Source organism: Hemitrygon akajei, chromosome 1, assembly GCF_048418815.1.
Source record: "Hemitrygon akajei chromosome 1, sHemAka1.3, whole genome shotgun sequence".
In the NCBI taxonomy this organism is placed as follows: Eukaryota; Metazoa; Chordata; class Chondrichthyes; order Myliobatiformes; family Dasyatidae; genus Hemitrygon; species Hemitrygon akajei.
Genome location: NC_133124.1, coordinates 223954255 through 223977269, shown reverse-complemented (window position 1 = coordinate 223977269; position 23015 = coordinate 223954255). Strand labels below are relative to the sequence as shown.

Below are 23015 nucleotides of genomic sequence, written 5' to 3'. Positions count from 1 at the left end.
ATGATTTGAGTTCAACTTGAAATTTGATAGGGAGAAAGTAAAGTCTGACATAGTGGTATTTCAGTGGATTAAAGGAAATTATGGTAGTATGAGAGGAGTTGCCCAAAGTAAATTGGAAGGAGATGACGGCAGGGATGATAGCAGAGCAGCAAAGGTTAGAGTTTCTGGGAAGAATGTGGAAGGTGCAGATAGATGTGTTCCAAAGATAAAGAAATACTCAAATGGCTAAAGAGTACAACCACGGCTGACAAGGGAAGTCGAAGCTAATGTAAAAGCAAAAGAGGGGCATACAACAAAGCAAAAATTAGTGAGAAGATAGAGTGTTGGGAAACTTTTAAAATCTACAGAGAGCAGCTATAAGAATCATTAGGAGGGAAAAGAAGAAATATGAAAGCAATCTAGCAAACAACATCAAAGTGGATAGTCAAAGCGTTTTCAAGAATGTAAAAGAATAAAAGAGATGAGAGTGGATATAGGATCACTAGAAAATGAGGCCAGAGAAACAGAAACTGGGGACAAGAAGATGCCAGATGAATTAATGAGTATTTTGCATCATTCTTCACTGAGGAAAATAACAGCAGTGTGCCAGATTTTGTAATGTGTGAAGGAAGAGAAGTGAGTGCAGTTACTGTTACAAGGTAGAAGGTGCTCAAAAAGCTGAAAGAGGCGAGGATACACAAGTCACCCAGACCAGATGAACTGCACCCCAGGGTTCTGAAAGAGGGAGCAGTAGAGATTTTGGAGGCATTAGTAATAATATTTCAAAAATCATTGGACTCTGGCATGGTGCCAGAGGACAGAAAAACTGCAAATGTCACCCCACTCTTTAAGAAAGGAGGAAGGCAGTAGAAAGGAAATTATAGACTGGTTAGCCTGAGCTCATTGGTTGGGAAGACGTTGGAGTTAATTGTTAAGGATAAGGTTATGGAGTACTTGGAGACACAGGATAAGATAGGACAAAGTCAATATGTTTCCTTAAGAGGAAATCTTGCTTGACAAACCTGTTGAAATGCTTTGAGGAGATTACAAGTAGGATAGATAAAGGGAATGCAGTGGATATTGTATATCTGAGCATTCAGAAAGCCTTTGACAAAGTGCCACACATGAGGCTGCTTACCAAGTTAAGAGCCCATGGTATTACAAGAAAATTACTGGGATGGTAAGAGTATTGGCTGATTCGTAAGGAGGCAATGAGTGGGAACAAAAGGATCCTTTTCTGGTTGGCTCCAGTGACTGGTGGTTTTCCACAGGGGTCGGTGTTAGGACCACTTCTTTTTATGCTGCATGTCAAATGGGCAAGAAAGTAGCAAATGAAATACAATGTTGGAAAATGCATGGTCATACATTTTGGTAGTAGAACTAAATGTGCAGGCTATTTTTTTTTAAAAAGGGAGAAAATCCAAAAATCTGAGATTCAAAGGGACTTGGCAGTCCTTGTGCAGAACACCCTAAAGGTTAACTTGCAGGTTGAGTTGGTGGTGAGGAAGGTAAATGCAATGTTGACATTGATTTCAAAAGGTCTAGAATACAGGATCAGGGATGTGATGCTGAGGCTTTATAAGGCACTGGTGAGGCCTCACCTTGAGTATTGTGAACAGTTTTGGTTTCTTCGTAAAAGAAGTGTTGGCATTAGAGAGGGTTCAGAGGAAGTTCACAAGGATAACTGAGAATGAAGGAGTTATCATATGATGAATTTGATGGCTCTGGGTCTGTACTCATTGGAATTTAAAAGGATGAGGGGGGATCTCATTGAAACCTTTTGAATGTTGAAAGGCCTAGGACATGGTAGATGTGGAAAGGATGTTCCCAATGGTGGGGTGTCTAGGACGAGAGGGCACAGACTCAGGATACAGAGGTTTCCATTTGAAACAGATGTGGAGAAATTTCTTTAGCCAGAAAGGTGGTGAATTTATGAAATTTGTTAGCACAGCCAGCTGTGGAGGCCAGGTTGATGGGTGTACTTAAGGCAGAGATTGATAGGTTCTTGATAGGACACGGCATCAAAGGTTATAGGGAGAAGACCAGGAGGTCAGGCTGAGGAGGGAACAAAGGATCAGCCACGATTGAATGGTGTAGCAGACTCGAGGGACCAACTGGCCTAATTCTGTTCCCATGTCTTATGGTCTAAACAGTGGCAAGGACACAAAGCACTTTTTGAAAAGAAAAAATATCATTGGATTCTTTAAAATGTATCTAAAAGGGCAGAAGGACACTTGTTTATCATTTAATTTGAAAGGTGTCAGTTCTAACCTCACAGTACTTCCTCAGTGTTGCATTTTAACCCCAATCTAATGTTCATTTGTCAAGCATGGGATTGGACCCCATGAATTTCTGAAGCTCGTGGTACGTACATGGCTCAGTGATACAGAAATGACAGCACAGTTTTTAAAAACAAATTTGGTGACATAGTCTTTAGAAAAACCTAAAGATGTCTCAACACAGAATGTTGAACTGGTAGTGTTCAGTAGCTGAACCAGATATCCCTTACCTTTTCTCAAATGTGCTGGGTTCCTGGTACAAAGAATACTCAAGAACGCAACTTCATCTGTTCCCCACTTTTTCTCACCAGCATCATACAGTGTCTACACAGGGAAAGACAGAACAAATTCAGGTTATACATATTTTGAAATAAATTTCAGCAATCACACCATTAACCACAAACAACATCCAAAATCAGAATTAGACTCTGGTGAGTCAGAAACCACACATGAAAATCACATTGGAAGCCCCTTTGTACAGATGTCTGTGAATTGCTGTAGATAGCAAGGTATTTTACAAATTCAAATTTTAATCATAAATTAAAATTAGAATTACTCGGTGATTTGAAACCTTTACAGTACAAGGAACATGGTTAAATGATAGTTAATTATTAGGGCTCAGAAAGTCTCTTTCAGGTTCTAAAGGAATGAGAGCGGAATAATGAAATCCTTGATCAGGATTTTTCTATTTCCTCCTGGCAAAGTCTCAAAATTGTAAGAGTGCTGATACTTCATTGCTGATAAATAAAGTGATAGTTCAGATGATTACAGGACAGTTAGCGCAATATTGGTGGTAGAGAAATATTATGAAATTCACACTATATAGTTCAACTTGCATAAAATCATTGAAAAAGCACCATCAAGGACAGACAACATTCATTTCCTAAGCGATTAGATACAACCAATTTGAATTAAAGATGTAATATTAAGGGTTAATAAGGGTAATATGTTTAATGTATTCTGCATGAATTTTACCAAAGTATTTAACAAAATGTTCAATGTTTAAGAGATAAGAGAGTGAGGTCAGCTCACTCTCAAGTGAGAATGAGGACAGCTATGTGTGGAGCCGAAAGAGATGGGGAAGATTTTGAACAATTTCTTTTCTTCGGCATTCACTATGGAGAAGGATATTGAATTGTGTAAGGTAAGGGAAACAAGTAGGGAAGTTATGGAAACTATGACAATTAAAGAGGAGGAAGTACTGGCACTTTTAAGGAATACAAAAGTGGATAAATCTCTGGGTCCTGACAGGATATTCCCTAGGACCTTGAGGGAAGTTAGTGTAGAAATAGCAGGGGTTCTGACAGAAATATTTCAAATTTCATTAGAAATGGGGATGGTGCCAGAGGACTGGCATATTGCTCATGTGGTTCCATTGTTTAAAAAGGGTTCTAAGAGTAAACCTAGCAATTATAGGCCTGTCAGTTTGACGTCAGTGGTGGGTAAATTAATGGAAAGTATTCTTAGAGATGGTATATATAATTATCTGGATAGACAGGGTCTGATTAGGAATAGTCAGCATGGATTTGTACATGGAAGGTCATGTTTGACAAATCTTATTGGAGGTCAGCAGGAGACACTCATGGAGTGAGCACTGTTTCAGATTCGCTCCATAACCTTTACCTTTTTTAACCTATGATCACCCTTGTTTAACTTACTTTTACCTACTCCAAAAGATTCTTGCTACTTTTTTGGACTTATCTTTAAGAGTTTATTGTGAATTTTTGAAGAAATGAATACAGAAATGGCTCTTAGATCTAAAGGGCGAGAACCTGGGAAGGATTCTAACGGGAACGGGAAAAAGAAAAAGACTGATCCTAAGCGCACTGAATTGACTTATGAAATATTATTGGAGGTTTTAAATGAAAAATTTGAAGAACAACGACATATTTTTAAACAAGATATAAAGGCTTTTCAAGATTATATGGATAAGACGGATTCAGTAGTTAACCAGCAGCAAGTTCTAATCGCAACTTTGCAAGAGGACGCTCGGAAGCTAGACTTGATAATTGGAAAACTGGAGCAGAAATTACTTTCGACGATTAAACAGGTGGAAACACTTAAAGCCAAGAGTGTTGACTTTGAGAATCGGTCCAGAAGACAGAACTTATGCATACTTGGTCTCCCGGAAGGTATTGAACAAGGGGACCCCTCGAAGTATTTTGCTCAACTTTTAAAGGATGTGTTCCCTTCTGTATTCCCAGACAGTCCTCCGTTACTTGATCACGCTCACAGAATTATGCGTCGATCACCAAGTGCTTCAGCTAAACCACCGGTTGTAATTGTCCGATTTCACTATGTGCATGTTAAAGAGCAACTTATTCGTGTGGCTTGGCGTGTAGGGATGGTTAAATTTCAAGATCACAATTTTCGATTAGTGGAAGATTTTAGTCCAGAAGTAATGAAGGCAAGGCTTCTTTTTAAACCTCTGATGTCCGAATGTTATGAGAAAAATCTAAAATCTGCGCTCTTATACCCTGCGAAGCTCAGAATCTCGCCTCCGAATGCATCACGGCGTATTTTTCTTTCTACATCTGAAGCGAGAAGCTTTCTGAATGAGAACTTTCCTACTGCTACGGATTCTCATTTCTAATAAATGAGTGATGTTGATCGTGCAAGATGGTTTTTGTTTCCAAAACCAGATTTTGTTTCTGGCTATTGGTGGTGGTTTACTCTATATTTTACACTCTAGTTAAAGTTTTTTTTTTGACATACTAATCTTTTTTATTTTACTTACTTTAACCACTGTATTTTATCTTTGGTCATTATTATTAATCCTTCGAAGGTGAATTTTTTTTTTACTTAAGATTTTTTTTTCTCTCGTCTTCTTCCTAAAATGCATCTCTTATCACAGTTTAAATTTTTTTTTGGTTTGTTTGGGTTTTAACCCAATTTATAAGTTACTAGTGATTATATTCTTTTTGTTTTTTTTACTACCAATTACATTAAGAAGTATGGTTTTAGTATAGTGATTATTATTTCTTTAGAGTTTGGGTGGATCTTTTTTTTATCCTTTATATATGGAGTTGTCTTCTGCTGATATGAGGGTAGATTTAGTTTCATCTTTCCTTTTTCCCAGCCTATCCCTGGCTGGGGTGCTCTTTTTTCCTCTTGGGTGGGGGGTGGGAGGTCTTTTTCTAAATCTTATGTTCCTTATATCAGTTTTTTTTAGTTTCTTCATTTGGGCTGATTTTAAACTACTAAAATGTCCGCGATGTTGTCACTTCCGAGTTCGCCCCTTATTTTTGTTCCTCTTCCGGGTGCATGAGTTCATAATTTGGTTAACCCTTTATATACCAAAAGGTTGATTTCAGAAATATGGCTCAGAACATTAATTTTGTCTCTTGGAATACTAACGGCTTAAATCATCCAATTAAACGGAAAAAGTATTCCAAAGACTTAATGCTCATATTATTTTTGTACAAGAAACTCATGTGAGGAAAGAGGACAATTATCGCTTTTTTAGGTTTTGGAGGAGTCAACAGTATCATTCGAATTTGAATGCTAAAGTAAGGGGAGTTTCAATTTTTATTGACTCCTCTATTGCATTTGTCCAACACGATATCTTTTCCAATCCGAATGGTAGATTTTTGTTAATTACTGGCTTACTTTTTAACAAAAAGGTTGCTATGGTTAATGTTTATGATCCAAATGTGGATTGTCCCGATTTTTTTAAGTCCTTATTTACTTCTCTACCTAATCTAAATGAATATAAGTTAATAATGGGTGGTGACTTTAATTGTTGTCTAAATCCTTTGATGGACAAATCTATATCTACTCAGACTTTACCTAACAAGTCGGCCACTTATATTAACTCTTTTTTGACTGATAATGGAATTGTTGATATTTGGAGATTTCGGCATTCTAAGGACAAAGAGTTTTCATTTTTCTCACATGTTTATCATTCCTACTCGAGAATTGATTATTTTTTTATTGACTCTTGTTTTATTCTATCGGTAATTGGTTGTAATTATGATATTATAGCCATCTCTGACCATGCTCCATTAAAACTTTCTATTAAATTTACGGATACAGCTTCTAGTGCTAGACAATGGTGATTTGATTCTACCTTACTGCAAGATCCGGATTTTATTAAATTTATGAAGGAACAGATCGATTTCTTCTTTTCAACTAATTCCACGGATGATATTTCTTGCGGGACACTTTGGGACACTTTTAAAGCATATATACGTGGACAGATTATCTCTTACTCTGTTGGTCTGAGAAAACGCATTAAGAAGGAAACTCTTTTATTGGTTGATAAAATTAAAGAGATTGACAAGAAATATTCGATTACTCCTAGTAAGGAGCTTAACAAACAAAGGGTTGAACTTCAAACGGAACATAGTTTATTACTTACATCTTCCATTGAAAATCAATTAATGAAAACCAGATCTGATTTTTATATACATAGTGATAAAGCGGGTAAACTGTTAGCTAGTCAATTGAAGAATGCTTTGGTTAAACGTCAAATTACTAAGATCCGTCAGCAAAATGGGGATCTGACAGTTAACCATTATGAGATAAACAAATCATTTCAAGATTTTTATACCTCCCTGTATCGTTCTGAATTCCCTCATGATCGTAATACCATGTGTGATTTTCTTGGGAAATTGAATTTTCCAAAATTATCATCAGATGATCTTTCAATATTAGAAACTCCTGTTACAGATGCAGAAATTAAAAGGGTTATTTCCTCTATGAATTCTGGGAAAGCACCAGGTCCAGATGGGTATACAGTAGAATTTTTAAAATGTTTTTCCGCTACTCTTTCTCCTTGGTTATGCAGGGTTTTTGAAGAAGCAATTAGATTGGGCAATCTGCCACAATCTTTTTATAGAGCTTCCATTTCTTTAATATTGAAGAAAGATAAAGACCCTACTGACTGTGCATCCTATAGACCAATATCTTTATTGAATGTAGATTCCAAGATCTTTTCCAAGTTACTGGCATCCAGGCTGGAGAAGGTTTTACCCCAAATTATTTCGGAAGATCAAACTGGTTTTATTAAAAATCGCTATTCTTTTTTCAATGTTAGGAGATTATTGAATATTGTTTATACTCCTTCACATAGCACTTCAGAATGTGTCATTTCATTAGATGCGGAGAAAGCGTTTGATAGAGTTGAATGGTCATACTTATTTAATGTGCTTGAGAAGTTTAATTTTAGTCCGACATTCATTTCCTGGATTAAACTGATATATCATACTCCAGTAGCCTCGGTGCTTACTACCAATCAAAGATCTCCCTTTTTTCGTTTATTTCGGGGTACTAGACAAGGCTGTCCTCTTAGTCCATTATTATTTGATATTGCTTTAGAACCCTTGGCAATTGCTATCAGAGAATCACAGAACATTTTTGGCATTAATCGTGGGACAGATATACATAAGTTATCATTATATGTAGATGATTTATTATTATTTATTTCTGATCCTGAGAAATCCATTCCTGCAGTTATATCATTGTTGGATCAATTTAGTGATTTTTCTGGGTATAAATTAAAGCTTAATAAGAGTGAATTGTTTCCTTTAAATAGACAGGTTCCAATTTATGGAAATTTACCTTTTAAATTAGTTAATGACTCTTTTATTTACTTAGGGATTAAAATCACAAAAAACTATAAGGACTTATTTAAGGTTAATTTTTTACCCTTAATCGATCAGATTAAATGTTTGTTTACTAAATGGTCACCACTATTTTTATCTCTGATAGGTCGGATTAATGCTATTAAGATGGTTATTTTACCCAAGTTTTTATATATATTTCAAGCGGTACCAATTTTTATTCCGAAATCTTTTTTTGCTAATGTTGATTGAAAAATTTCCTCATATATATGGCAGAATAAAAATCCTAGATTAGGTAAAATATATTTACAGAAGGTAAGGAAGGAAGGTGGATTGGCATTGCCTAATTTTAGATTTTATTATTGGGCAGTTAATATCCGATATTTGATATGTTGGTTAAAGGATTGGGATATGTCTTTTAGCCCTCATTGGGTGAACCTGGAAATTAAATCTGTACAAGGATTTGCACTGGGTTCTATTTTAGGGACTTCTCTTCCCTTTGCTCTTTCTAAATTGCCGAAACGAATTGACAACCCGATAGTTAAACATACTTTACGTATATGGTTTCAATTTTGGAAATTTTTTGGGTTGACTCAGTTTGTTTTAAATATTCCTATTGTATCCAATTGCTTTTTTTATCCTTCTATTATAGACCAAGCTTATTCAGCTTGGAAGACTAAAGGATTACTACGATTTTCCAATTTATTTTTGGATAATTGTTTTATGTCTTTCGAGCAATTATCTAATAAATATAATTTGCCTAGATTTCTTTTTTTTTAGATATTTACAGATTAGGAACTTCTTAAATACTGTACTTGCTACTTTTCCAAATTTTGTGTCTTCAGGTATTTTGGAGAATTTGTTTGAACTAAATCCTTCTCAGAAAGGGCTAATATCAAAACTTTACAATATAATTATGAAGATACGTTCAGAGCCCTTCTATAAGATTAAAAGTGATTGGGAAAGAGAACTTAACCTTACTATCCCTATTGAGAATTGGGATAAAATTCTTCAATTAGTTAATACATCATCTATATGTGCTAAACATTCATTAATACAGTTTAAAGTTGTGCACAGGGCTCATATGTCCAAGGATAAATTGGCTCGTTTTTATTCCCATATAAATCCTATATGTGACAGAGGTCATTCTGAGATAGCGTCCATAACTCATATGTTTTGGTCATGCCCGCTTTTGAAAAAATATTGGAAAGACATTTTCGATATTATTTCCACGGTACTGAACATTGATTTACAACCTCATCCTATTACTGCAATTTTTGGTTTACCAATGATGGACTCACTCCATTTATCCTCCTCCGCTTGTCAAATGATTGCATTTCTTACATTAATGGCTAGAAGATCTATTTTGTTGAATTGGAAAGAAATTAATCTTCCTACTGTATTTCATTGGTTTTCTCGAACTATGTTATTGTAGCGGTGTGCTACACGCAGCGCTAAAATAACGACATGGAGTCGGTAAACTGCAGTCAAAGATAAAGTTTATTCCAACTTCACAGCCTTGCTTTAAAGCCTCTCTCCCCCACTGGATGCCTCGAGAGGCACAAACTGAAACCCCCTCAGGCTTTCTTCCTTTGTGCCTGCACGCTGGCTAATTGTCAGCCGGTTCGAGTGTGCTAGTAATTGGGTCGCCACATAACCCCCCCCCGCAGAACTGGCGATATACCCCCAAATGTCCACAGTCTGGGCCAGACCCTGTTTGGGAGGTCGGCCTCTGCGCCGCAGTGCCGGAAACTCGACTGGTTGCGCCAAGTCCACATGGGCCGGTTTGAGTCGGTCCACCGTGAAAACCTCCTCTCTCCGCCCAACATCCAGCACGAACGTGGACCTGTTGTTTCTGATCGCCATAAACGGCCCCTCGTAGGGCCGTTGCAGCGGTGGCCGATGCCCGCCCCGTCGTACAAACACAAACTTACAGTTCTGCAGGTCTTTGGGTATGCAGGTCGGGTGCTGCCCATGCTGCGAAGTGGGTATGGGGGCCAGGTTACCGAGCCTCTCGCGTAGTCTGCCCAGGACTGCTGTGGGTTCTTCCTCTCACCCCCTTGGGGCTGGTATGAACTCCCCGGGAACGACCAGGGGTGCGCCATACACCAACTCGGCCGACAAAGCGTGCAGATCGTCTTTGGGCGCCGTGCGGATGCCAAGTAGGACCCAGGGAAGCTCGTCCGCCCAGTTAGCTCCTCGCAGGCGGGCCATGAGAGCCGACTTCAGGTGACGGAGGATACGCTCCAACAGTCCGTTCGACTGTGGGTGGTGCAGCTGAGTCCCCAACAGGCTGGCCATCACTGACCACAGGCTGGAGGTGAACTGGGCGCCTCTGTCGGAGGTAATGTGGGCCGGTACACCAAAGCGGGACACCCAGGTGGCGATCAGTGCCCGGGCACAAGATTCAGAGGTGGTGTCGGTGAGCGGGACCGTCTCTGGCCATCTTGTGAACCGGTCCACGATAGTCAGGAGGTGCCGCGTTCCGCGCGACACTGGCAGGGGGCCCACGATATCCACATGAATGTGATTGAAATGCCAGTGGGTGGGGTGGAACTGCTGCGGCAGAGCTTTGGTGTGTCGCTGCACCTTGGCCGTCTGGCAGTGCATGCACGTTCTGGCCCATTCACGGACCTGCTTGCGGAGTCCATGCCAAACAAACCTGCTGGAGACCATCCGGATGGTAGTGTGGATGGAGGGGTGCGCCAAGTTATGAACAGAGTCGAAAACACGTCATCGCCAAGGTGGCGGGACGACGGGACGGGGCTGGCCGGTGGCGACGTCACAGAGTAGGGTCCTCTCACCTGGGCCTACGGGGAGGTCCAGGAGCTGCAAACCGGAGACTGCGGTCCTGTAACTCGGGAACTCCTCATCTGCCTGCTGTGCCTCTGCCAGCGCCTCAAAGTCTACCCCTTGGGAAAGGGCGTGAATGTTAGGGCGAGAGAGCGCATCCGCCACGACATTGTCCTTACCCGAGACATGCCGGACATCCGTCGTGTATTCAGAGATGTAGGACAGATGGCGTTGCTGGCGGGACGACCAGGGATCGGACACCTTTGTGAATGTAAAGGTAAGCGGTTTGTGGTCCGTGAACGCAGTGAAGGGCCTACCTTCTAAGAGGTACCTGAAATGCCGGATTGCCAGGTATAGCGCCAACAGCTCCCGGTCAAAAGCACTGTATTTGAGCTCGGGTGGCCGCAGGTGTTTGCTGAAAAACGCCAGGGGTTGCCAGCGGCCCGCGATGAGCTGCTGCAGTACCCCACCGACTGCCGTATTAGATGCATCCACTGTGAGGGCAGTAGGGACGTCCATTCTGGGGTGCACTAGCATCGCGGCATTCGCCAAGGCATCCTTCGTTTGAATGAAAGCGGCGGCGGACTCCTCGTCCCAGGTAATGTCCTTGCCCGGACCGGACAGCAAGGCGAACAGGGGGTGCATGATCCGGGCAGCTGAAGGGAGGAAGCGGTGGTAGAAATTGACCATACCTATGAATTCCTGAAGGCCTTTGATCGTGGTGGGTCGGGGGAAATGGCGGACCGCATCTACCTTAGCGGGCAGAGGGGTTGCCCCGTCTGTGGTAATCCTGTGGCCCAGGAAGTCAATGGTGTCGAGCCCGAACTGGCATTTGGCCAGGTTGATTGTTAGACCGTAGTCACTCAGCCGGGCATAGAGTTGTCGGAGGTGGGACAGATGCTCCTGACGGCTGCTGCTGGCTATGAGGATGTCGTCCAAATAGATGAATGCGAAGTCCAGGTCGCGTCCCACCGCATCCATCAACCGCTGGAACGTCTGTGCGGCATTCTTCAGGCCGAACGGCATGCGGAAGAACTCAAAAAGGCCGAATGGGGTGATGAGAGCCGTTTTGGGGACGTCGTCCGGATGCATTGGGATTTGATGGTATCCGCGGATGAGGTCTACCTTGGAGAAGATCCTTGCGCCATGCAGGTTTGCTGCAAAGTCCTGAATGTGCGGCACAGGGTAGCGGTCCGGTGTTGTAGCCTCGTTCAGCCTGCGGTAGTCGCCGCACGGTCTCCAGCCCCCTGTCGCTTTGGGCACCATGTGCAGGGGGGAGGCCCATGGGCTGTCGGACCGCCGGATGATCCCCAATTCCTCCATCCTCTTGAACTCCTCCTTCGCCAATCGGAGCTTGTCCGGGGGAAGCCGCCGAGCACGGGCGTGGAGGGGTGGTCCCTGGGTCGGGATGTGGTGCTGTACGCCATGTCGGGGCATGGCTGCCGCGAACTGCGGTGCCAGAACCGATGGGAAATCCGCCAGGACCCTGGTGAAGTCGTTGTCGGACAGCGTGATGGAGCCGAGGTGAGGGGCTGGCAACTGGGCTGCACCCAGGGAGAACGTCTGAAAGGTCTCGGCATGAACCAGTCTCTTCCTGGGCAGGTCGACCAGTAGGCTGTGAGCCCGCAAGAAATCTGCACCCAGAAGCGGTTGGGCTACAGCGGCCAGTGTGAAGTCCCACGTGAACTGGCTGAAGCCGAACCGTAGCTGCACCGGACGGGTGCCATAAGTCCTTATTGTGCTGCCATTCGCGGCTCGCGGGGGGGGACCCGGCGCCCTGCTGCGTGTGTCGTAACTCGTCGGAGGTAAGACGCTGATCTCGGCACCGGTGTCGACCAAAAACCGGCGTCCCGACCTGCTGTCCCACACATACAGGAGGCTATCCCGATGGCCAGCTGCCGTAGCCATCAGCGACGGCTGGCCCTGGCGTTTCCCGGGAACTGGCAGGGCGGGCGACAACGGCGGGCTTCTGCGCCCCACCGCTGGTGGTAGAAACACCATTGCTCATTGGGCTCCACACCCTGGCCTCTGGGTTTAGCGGGCTCTGCGGCCGGGCCTGGACTGGTTTGCTGCTGGGAGCGTGGCCGGGTGATCAGTGAGATGGACGCCCCACTCCCCTTCTTGGCGTTCCACAGCAAGTCCGCCCGGGCTGCCACCTTCCGGGGGTCGCTGAAATCCGCATCGGACAGCAGCAGGCGTATGTCCTCGGGCAGCTGCTCCAGGAATGCCTGCTCAAACATGAGGCAGGGTGTGTGTCCATCGGCCAGAGACAACATCTCATTCATTAAAGCTGATGGAGGCCTGTCTCCCAAGCCATCCAGGTGCAGTAAACGGGCAGCTCGCTCGCGGCGGGAGAGCCCGAAAGTCCTTATGAGCAGGGCTTTGAATTCCGTGTACTTGCCGTCCGCCAGGGGAGATTGTACGAACTCCTCGACCTGGGCCGCTGTGTCCTGGTCGAGGGAGCTCACCACGTAGTAGTAACGGGTGTCCTCTGAGGTTATCTGCCGAACGTGGAATTGGGCTTCTGCTTGCTGAAACCATAGGTGAGGTTGTAGCATCCAGAAGCTTGGCAGTTTCAAGGAAACCACATGAACAGATGCAGCATCGCTCATCTCCGGTCCAAAAACGTTTGGACCGTCAGGGTCACCGATTGTAGCGGTGTGCTACACGCAGCGCTAAAATAACGACACAGAGTCGGTAAACTGCAGTCAAAGATAAAGTTTATTCCAACTTCACAGCCTTGCTTTAAAGCCTCTCTCCCCCACCGGATGCCTCGAGAGGCACGAACTGAAACCCCCTCAGGCTTTCTTCCTTTGTGCCTGCACGCTGGCTAATTGTCAGCCGGTTCGAGTGTGCTAGTAATTGGGTCGCCACATTATGTCTAAATTTAGAAAAAATTAGAAGTGTTGTATTTGATATTTCTATTAAATTTGAAAAGATATGGAGACCATTTATTCAATATTTTCATATGATGTAATATGACCCTGTTCCAAGCCTATTTGTTTTTCCAGTTTCGATTTTATATATGTTGAGAGGATCGGAGTTGACTACACTGATGATTTTGTATTTTTGTGAGATATTATAAACAGCCCTTTTTTTTCCATTTTTTCTTTTTCTCTTTTTTCTGTTTTTTTCCTTATTAGTTATTAGATTATTAGATTAGTTTTTTTGCATAATTTTTTCTTTTTTCTGTTTTTTTAAAAATATATATTATGATATACCTAGGTTTGCCTTGTTTATTTGTAAATTATATCGTCCATGATTTGGGAATACTCATTTATACTGTAATCATTGCTTATGTATTTTTTCATGTTCAGTTGAAATGTGTATGTTTGTAATCCCATTATCTATGTATCAATTTTATTTTGTTGATATTAATAATAATAATAAAAAGATTGAAAAAGAAAAGAAAGACAAATCTTATTGAATTTTTTGAAGAGGTTACGAGGAAAGTTGACGATGGTAAAGCAGTGGATGTTGTCTATATGGACTTCAGTAAGGCCTTTGACAAGGTTCCGCGCGGAAGGTTAGTTAGGAAGGTTCAATCGTTAGGTATTAATATTGAAGTAGTAAAATGGATTCAACAGTGGCTAGATGGGAGATTCCAGAGAGTAATGGTGGATAACTGTCAGGTTGGAGGCCAGTGACTAGTGGTGTGCCTCAGGGATCTGTATTGGGTCCAGTGTTGTTTGTCATATACATTAATGATCTGGATGATGGGGTTATAAATTGGATTAGTAAGTATGCAGATGATACTAAGGTAGGAGGCGTTGTGGATAATGAAGTAGGTTTTCAGTTTGCAGAGAGATTTAGGCCAGCTAGAAGAGTAAGCTAAACTTTGGCAGATGGAGTTTAATGCTGATAAGTGTGAGGTGCTACCTTTTGGTAGGAATAATCCAAATAGGACATACATGGTAAATGGTAGGGCACTGAAGAATGCAGTAGAACAGAGTGATCTAGGAATAATGGTGCATAGTTCCCTGAAGGTGGAATCTCATGTGGATAGGGTGGTGAAGAAAGCTTTTGGTATGCTGGCCTTTATAATCAGAGCATTGAGTATAGGAGCAAACACGAGGAAATCTGCAGATGCTGGAAATTCAAACAACACACACAAAATACTGGTAGAACACAGCAGGCCAGGCAGCATCTATAAAGAGAAGCACTGTCGACGTTTTGGGCCGAGACCCTTTGTCAGGACCCTCCGTCATTGAATATAGGAGTTGGGATGTAATGTTAAAATTGTACAAGGCAATGGTAAGGCCGAATTTGGAGTATTGTGTACAGTTCTGGTCACCGAATTAAAGGAAAGATATCAACAAAATAGAGAGAGTACGGAGAAGATTTACTAGAATGTTACCTGGGTTTCAGCACCTAAGTTACAGGGAAAGGCTGAACAAGTTAGGTCTTTATTCTTTGGAGTGTAGAAGGTTGAGGGGGGACTTGATAGAGGTATTTAAAATTATGAGGGGGATAGATCGAGTTGACATGGATAGGCTTTTTCCATTGAGAGTAGGGGAGATTCAAACAAGAGGACATGATTTGAGAGTTAGGGGGCAAAAGTTTAAGGGTAACATGAGGGGGGAATTTCTTTACTCAGAGAGTGGCAGCTGTGTGGAATGAGCTTCCAGTAGAAGTGGTAGAGGCAGGTTTGGTATTGTCATTTAATGTAAAATTGGATAGGTATATGGACAGGAAAGGAATGGAGGGTTATGGACTGAGTGCGGGCCAGTGGGACTAGGTGAGTGTAAGTGTCGGCACGGACTAGAAGGGCCGAGATGGCCTGTTTCCGTGCTGTAATTGTTATATGGTAAGCTGGGGAAAGGAATTGCAGTACTAATCAGAGATAATATCACATCAGCACAGTAACCTCACACAGAGGGAGCATAATGGGGGGGGTGGTGTCTCATCTTCAACCTTAATCTTAAGTTGTTGATCAAATACATGGCTAGGGTCTCCAGATACTCCATACCTGTTCTGAAGCAATAGTTTTAGCTATCTCTTGTAGGGGTCTGGCCATGTAAGAGATATATATAATGCCTCCATAATACCACTACTGACCTGTGCATCCTTCTTAGCTTGCTGCTCATCAACATGATTTCCTTCATCTCTGTTTCCCTGAAAAAAATGCCAACATTCAATAAAATGAAATAAATACATTTGATGAAATGGACACTTTTGGTACTGTAAAAATTCAGTTGAGGGTAGCAGTTGCTCCAGTTCTATTGATACACTGAACCTGACTATGCTCAAGACCTAAACACAAGAGACTCTGCAGATGCTGGAAACCCTGAGCAACACTCACAACATGCTGGAGGAACTCAAGCAGGTCAGGCAGCATCTGTGAAGAGAAATAAACAGTCGATGTTTCAGGCCAAGACCTTTTATCAGGGCTGGAATAGAATTAAGAAGAAACCAAAATTAGGTGAGAGAGGGGAAGGAGTACAAGCTGGCAGGTGATAGGTGAGGGGAAGGGGAGTAGCAAAGTAAGAGCTGTAAGTTAATGAGTAGATGAGGTAAAGGGCTGAAGAAGAAATCTGATAGGACATGGCAGTGGACAATTGAAGAAAGGAAAGAAGGGATGCCAGACGGAAGTGATAGCAGGAGAGAAGAGAAAGGGTGAGTGGGGAGTCAGAATGGGGAATGGAAAAAGAGACAAGAGTGAAGGGGAGAGAAATTACTAGAAATCAGAGAAATTGATGTTTGTGCCATCAGGCTGGTGGCTACGATGCTGCTCCTCCAACCTGAGCATGGCTTCATTGTGGTAGTAGAGGAAGCCATGGACCAACATGAGGGAATGGATATGGGATGTTGATTTGAAATGGGTTGCTACTGGGAAATCCCAGCTTTTGTAGCGGACAGAAAGGAAGTACTCAAAGTAGTTCCCCACTCTACTACATCAGTCAGGTCTCACTGATGTAGAGGAGGCCACGCCAAGAGCACCAGATATAATAGAGGATCCCAACAGACTTGCACATGAAGTGTTGCCTCATGTGAAAGGACTGTTTTGGAGACTGTGTAACTCAAGCTCAGTTGATTATTGTGCTGTGGGAATAAAGGTCTTAACAAGTGAGGCACCTCCAAAGGAAGTCATGGCTCAGCATTCTGGGTGAGGTAGTCCATTAGATTCGACATTGGCTTCATGGAAGAAGCCACAGAGTGGTAATAGATGGTTGCCTCTCTGACTGGAGGCCTGTGACTAATGGTGTGCCACAGGAATTGGTGCTGTTTATCATCTATGTATAGCAATGATCTGGATGATAGTGTGGTAAATTGGATCAACAAATTTGTGGATGAAACCAAGACTGGTGATGTAGTAGACAGCAAGAAAGAGTATCAAAGCTTGCATCAGGATCTCAACCAGCTGGAAAAATGGAATTTAATACAGGTAAGTGTGAGGTACTTTCGGAGTACCAACCAGGGTAGGACTTGCAGTGAGGGGTAGGGCATTGAGTGCAGAAGAACAGAGGGATCTGGGAATACAGATCAATAATCTATGTAAGAAGCATTACAGATAGATAGGGTCATAAAGAAACTTTCTGGAACATTGGCCTTCATAAAACAAAATACTGAGTACAAGAGCCTAGGATGTTACACTGAAGTTGCACAAAACATTGTTAAGGCCTAATTTGGTGTATTGTGTGCAGATTTGGTCACCTACCTACCGGAAAGATGTCAGTAAGATTGAAAGAGTACAGAGAAAATTCACAAGGATGTTGTCAGGACTTGAGGGGAAGGTTGAATAAGTTCAGACTATTCCCTGGGGTGTAGAAGAACGAGGAGAGATTTGATAGAAGTATATAAAATTATCACAGGTATAGATACCGTAATGCATGGACTAGATGTGTCGAAATGTGACGAGATGTTTCTGTGCAATGAAGAAAATAACTAGCACAGCAAATAATCTGCTTGAGAACTCAACTGACTGAGCAGCACTTGTGGGAAAGAAGAAATAGGTCTAGGTAACAATTCCTCTTCCCTCCTGGTGATCAACAATCAGAACACAGAACAGTAGAACATAGAATAGGACCTTCTGCCATGACGTGCCAACCTATTAACCTACTCTAAGATCATCTAACCTTTTATTTATCTATCACCCATGTATCTATCTAAAAGACTCTTAAATATCCCTAATGTATCCGCTTCTACCAACCCCTCCCTGACTGCATTGACTTCCATGCACTTATGGCTGTCCACTCTATCTATGCCTTTTTTCCCTCTTATACACTTCTATTGTCAACTCATTTCCTTCTTCACTCCAATGCAAAAAAAAACACATAACTCTTTCAACCTTTTCTCATAAGACATTTTCCCTAATCCACGCAGCATCCTGGTAAATCTCCTCTACACCTCTCTAAAGCCTCCAAATTTCCTATATTGAGGTGACGAGAACTGAATACAATACTGCAAGGGTGGACCACCCAGAGTTCTATAGAGCTGCAACAATAACTTGCAGCTCTTGAATTCAATCCCAAACAAGCAAAGGCCAACTTTAAGGGATCTATGGACTTGTACCCCAAAAACCCTTTTTTCTACACATTGCTAAGAATCCAAACTTTGTGCTTCACATTCAAGGTCAACTTTCCAAAGTGTATCATTTCACACTTATCCAGATTGAAATCCATCTGCCACTTATCAGCCCCAGTCAGCATACAAGCGAAATTAAAACACTGTATCCCTTGTATGCAAATATTAAAGATGCATACAGCTCCATAGCTCTCCTCCAACTTGGAAGATCAGATGACAACTTGGTTCACCTCATGCCCTTGTATAAACCCAAATTAACAGCTAGCTATCATCAAGAGAGTAAAGAAATGGTCTCCAGAGGCCATTAAGGCCTTGAAGGGCTGTTTTGAGGTTACTGACTTGAATGCACTTTGTGAACCATGTGGGGAGGATATTAATCGACTTACTGCTTGCATCATTGGCTACATCAATTTCTGTGTGTACATTTTAATACCATCATGGACTGTTCGCTGCTTTCCTACCAACAAACCATGAGTCACCAGTGATCTGAAAGCTCTTCTCAACCACAAAAAGAGAGCCTTTAGATCAGGAAACAGGGAGAAATTGAAACATGTGCAGAGGGAGCTAAAGGAGAAGATCAAGATGGCTAAAGAGGAATACAGGAGAGAGCTGGAGAACAAGCTTGGGCAGAGTAGCACACAGGAGGTTCCTGAATGAACCTTGTCTCACTAAAACTCATAGTACACCATATCCATTGTTCTCCCATCATCACTTTGTTTGGTCTCTTGATCCTTAGCAGGTTATTTTGTTGCTCCAGATTCCAGAATCTGCATTCTCTTGTGTGCATCTTTCTCTGAGTAAAATACCTAGTTCCACTCAAGTCAACAACATACAAAGAAATGTTAAGAGTCACGGCAAGAATAACCATATTGATCCTCAAACCTTTGTAGTTAGAATTAGTGAGCAGAGAGGAACAAAGCTGTAGCTCAACCTTCCCTAATATGGAAGGGGAAACTGAGGAAATTTGGAAGATTTGACCTTACAGGTTGCTTTGGGTGCAACACCTGCCTCCATGCATCATCATAATTTCCATCGATAATTGAAAAATGAAAAAAAAACAGATACTGGAACCTTGAAATAAATTTTTAAAAATATTGGGAATGAACAGGTCAAGAATATTTGTGGAAAAAGGAACAGTTAATATTATCCTGAAATATTAACTCTCTCTCTTTCCACAGATATTGCCGAATTTGCCATGTGTTTCCAGAATCTTTTGTTTTTAAGCCCATCTTTAATAACAGTCCAAGGAGATAATCAGACACACAGAATTGTAAATATGATAGGAATTGTGAATTTGGAAAGCATCAAATTCTAAAAGTGATAAAGAGCAATTTTCAATTCAGATCAAAGTCTGCAAATATGAATAACAGAAAAACATAACAAATATCTTTAATATTGCGAATCAAACTTTTGTCCATGCCTTCTTCAAATCTGTTAGAGGTTAATCACATGGTGAACATATTTATATTTTTACTGGATCCAGAAAACAGCTTTTCAGCACTAACATTTGAATTTCTGAAGTTGTTCCTAAAGCAGAAACATTGAAAGACTCAACAGGACAGCTGTGCTAGCAGTGACTACAGCAAGCAGTAGAATCATTTCCTTACCGTTGCTAGGGACACGAGCACTCTTTGGAACATGTGAGATGTATCCCCACAGATATCATCCTCCAGATTCTTGCCAAAGTCTGAAAGAATAAGATTCCAATCATTAACTAACTACAAGTAATATAGAAGCCAAAAACAAAGGAAACAAAACAAAATCCAGTTCCCTAATGACAGAAACCACTGTTCAGGGCAAGCAATCAAACACCAAATCATGCTTTAAAACAAATTTAATTCAAGTATTCAAATCCTTCTATCGCCCTCTCAGCTCAATCATTTCTTTCAGGAAACCAGGTTAAAGTAGTTAAAAGTGCCACGCTAGTAATCCAGAGACCTGGATCAGCAATCCAGAGATGCAAGATCGAATCTCACTACATGAGCCATGGGGTGTAAATTCAGTGAATAAAAATAATCTGGAATTCAGGGAAACTGGCCTCAGTTACAGTAACCACAAAACTTATATTTTCATAATCACCCTTCCTTCCATTTCAGGAACAGAGATCAGCTATCTTTACATAGTGTGACCAATGTACTACTCGAGTTCTATACTGATGCGGTCAGAGTCACACAGAGCACTAATGCACAGAAACAGGCCCTTTTAGCCATCTATACTGTGCTGACCCACTTTGATCCTAAATCCAATCTACCGACATACAATCCAAAGCCCTCCAAACCCCCCACATCCAAGTACCAATACAAGTCTCTTAAATGTTGCAATTGAACCCTTCTCTACTATTTCCACTCACAGATTATTCCACATTCTCACCACCCTCTGACTGAAATTCCTCCTTAGATACCCCTAAAATTATTTCATCTTTCATCCCAAAACCATAATCTCTAATTCTCGTCTCAATGAACCTCAGGAGAAAAAAAACTATGTATTAACCCTATCTGTACGCTTCAAATTTTGTACAGCTCCATAAGATAGCCCTTTTATTAACATCTGTCTTGTAGATAAGTGAACAGAACTGCACACAATACTCTAAATTTGGCCTCACCAACACCTTATACAATTTCAATTTAATTTCCTGATTTCTGCATTCAATGTACTGAAGGCCATTGTACCAAAAACTCTCTTTACCACCTCAACTACACTCAGACCCCTCATAGCGTTGATTCGTTATAACACGGTTATTCAATGCTTTATTGATTTTTTGAAAAAAAATCATAATTAAGTTCTAAACAATACTTAACACTTCTCAAGAGTGGCAGACGTTACAGTAAACATTCAATCAGCCAATGAGAGCACTTTACATTTGGCTCTGAGCCAGTCAGAGCCAATCATGTATTAGATCACTCTCTGCCTCCCTCACTGTTGTGATGGAAATGAGACAGAGTTTTTGGGTCTCAAAGGCAAGGACTTTGGATGCACAGTTTTAGTAATAAGGTGTTTATTTACAAGGGGAGGAAAGCTTGGGAACAACACAAGTGGCTACAATATTCGCACAAATGCGCATTAGGATAGACGAGCGTGGGAAAAGTCCGGTTGGCAGTATAATATACAGGAAAACAGTGTGGGGACAGAGTACAGGTACACATATAAGCAAGGGAAAAGTAACTATGATACCCGCCACCCCTTGATTCGCAGGCACGACTCTGCTACAGGGACAATAAATGCTCCCAAAACCCTATTCAATGCACGGCTCACCACGTGTCTCCAAGCACTGTTCTGCAGTCTTCAGCCTGAAGTGAAGCAGGGTGGTCCCTCGAGGATGGCAAAAAGAGAGTGAGCCAAGCACATGTAGCACCATTTATAGGTCAGGGGGCTGTGGTGATTCACTGGGGGGCCAACAGCTTGGTGCTAGACAGGTTAATCCAATTAAGGTGGCTAATGGTTAAGTGTGCATTGATTAGTTGGAAGGGGTGAAATGTTGACTGGCATGTGGTGTGCCTTCCGACCAGGTGAGGGCAGTGCTGTCAAGTGACAGGCACGGCTCTCTGGATACCCGCATCCAGAGTATGCATGTGTAAATGTTCTTGCTCCCTCACCAATTTATTCCAATATTTTCAACCATAATGTCTGGAAAAGGGCCTGCAACTTCCAGTGAGGACAGTACAATCCAAGATGTTTAGGAAAAGCATTAGCATGGATGTGAAACTGCAAGTGATATTGTATTTGGAAGCTGGTGAGCTTCAGGTTGATGTTGACACCTCTTTGAAATTTGCAATGTTCATTGATAATGACCTTTACTGGGAACAAAGCAATAAAGCAAAGAGAGGCAATCTCAACATGATTTCCTGCTATTGAAAACTGCTTCATGAGAGGAAACTTAAAAGGCAGTCAAATCTTGACATCTATTTGAAGAAGCCAAAGTTAAAGGAAGACCCAGAGCCTGGTCCCTCCTCTAAAAAGTAATCACCACCCACTTCCCTCAGCTGCTGTTGCGATATGTTGCTGCTCCACTGATGTACAAGTTAGGCCTATTTGCAAGTTTGTTACTCCACAAATTACTGTGTATAATAAAATAAGATGTCCTATATCTCAGGTTTCATTTTTACCCTTCAGGCACACATATCCATTTACGTAATGTTATAATGACCCTACATAATGCAGATTTCCATTTCCAAGCAACACATCCTCAGTGTTAAGCAGGGCCTGAGTGTACTTGTGACACCACTTTTAAGAAATTATGTATCTGTATTCCCAAATTCCCTTGTCCTGCTACATACCTCAGGCCTTCCATTCACTGTGCAAGTTCTACCCTAGTTTGTCCTCCCAAAGTGCAGCACCTCACATTTGTCTGCATTAAATTCCATCTGTCATTTTTAGCCCATTTTTCCAGCTGATACAAATTCTGCTGCAAGCTTTGATGGTTGACAGCAAGGAAGACTACACCCCCAATCTTGGTGTCATCCATAAATTTGTTGATCCAGTTTACTACATTATCATCTAGATCATTGATATAGATAACAATAACAATGGATCCAGCACCAAACCACGAGTCTTCCAATCAGAGGCAACAATCCACTACTCCATGTTGACAACATTCATTGCCTTTCCTTCAACCACATTCTTTGTAACCTCAAAAAAATCTACAGAATTGTGTAAACAAGTTACCATGCAGAAAGCCCCATTGAGTATTCCTAATCAGGCCTGCTTATCTAAATACTTATACACTCAATAGTCACTTTATTTGATATACCTGCTTGTTAATGCAAATATCTAATCAGCCAATCATGTGGCAGCAACTCAATGCATAAAAGCATACAGGTATGGTCATGAGGTTCAGCTATAGGTCACAGCAAACTTCAAATGGGAAGAAATGTGATCC

The 23015-nt window shown here is 41.8% G+C and overlaps 1 protein-coding gene across 1 annotated transcript in view; it reads right to left on the bottom strand.

Moving 5' to 3' along the window:
* Positions 1 to 23015, bottom strand: part of LOC140736168 (annexin A4-like) — a 145194-nt gene that overhangs the window by 42512 nt on the left and 79667 nt on the right. Inside the window, exons 7-9 of the mRNA XM_073062033.1 lie at positions 19747 to 19826; positions 15674 to 15730; positions 2489 to 2582 (exon numbers count right to left, since the gene is read on the bottom strand). Of these exons, the coding sequence (XP_072918134.1) occupies positions 2489 to 2582; positions 15674 to 15730; positions 19747 to 19826 (231 nt within the window). The remainder of the gene's footprint in view (positions 1 to 2488; positions 2583 to 15673; positions 15731 to 19746; positions 19827 to 23015) is intronic.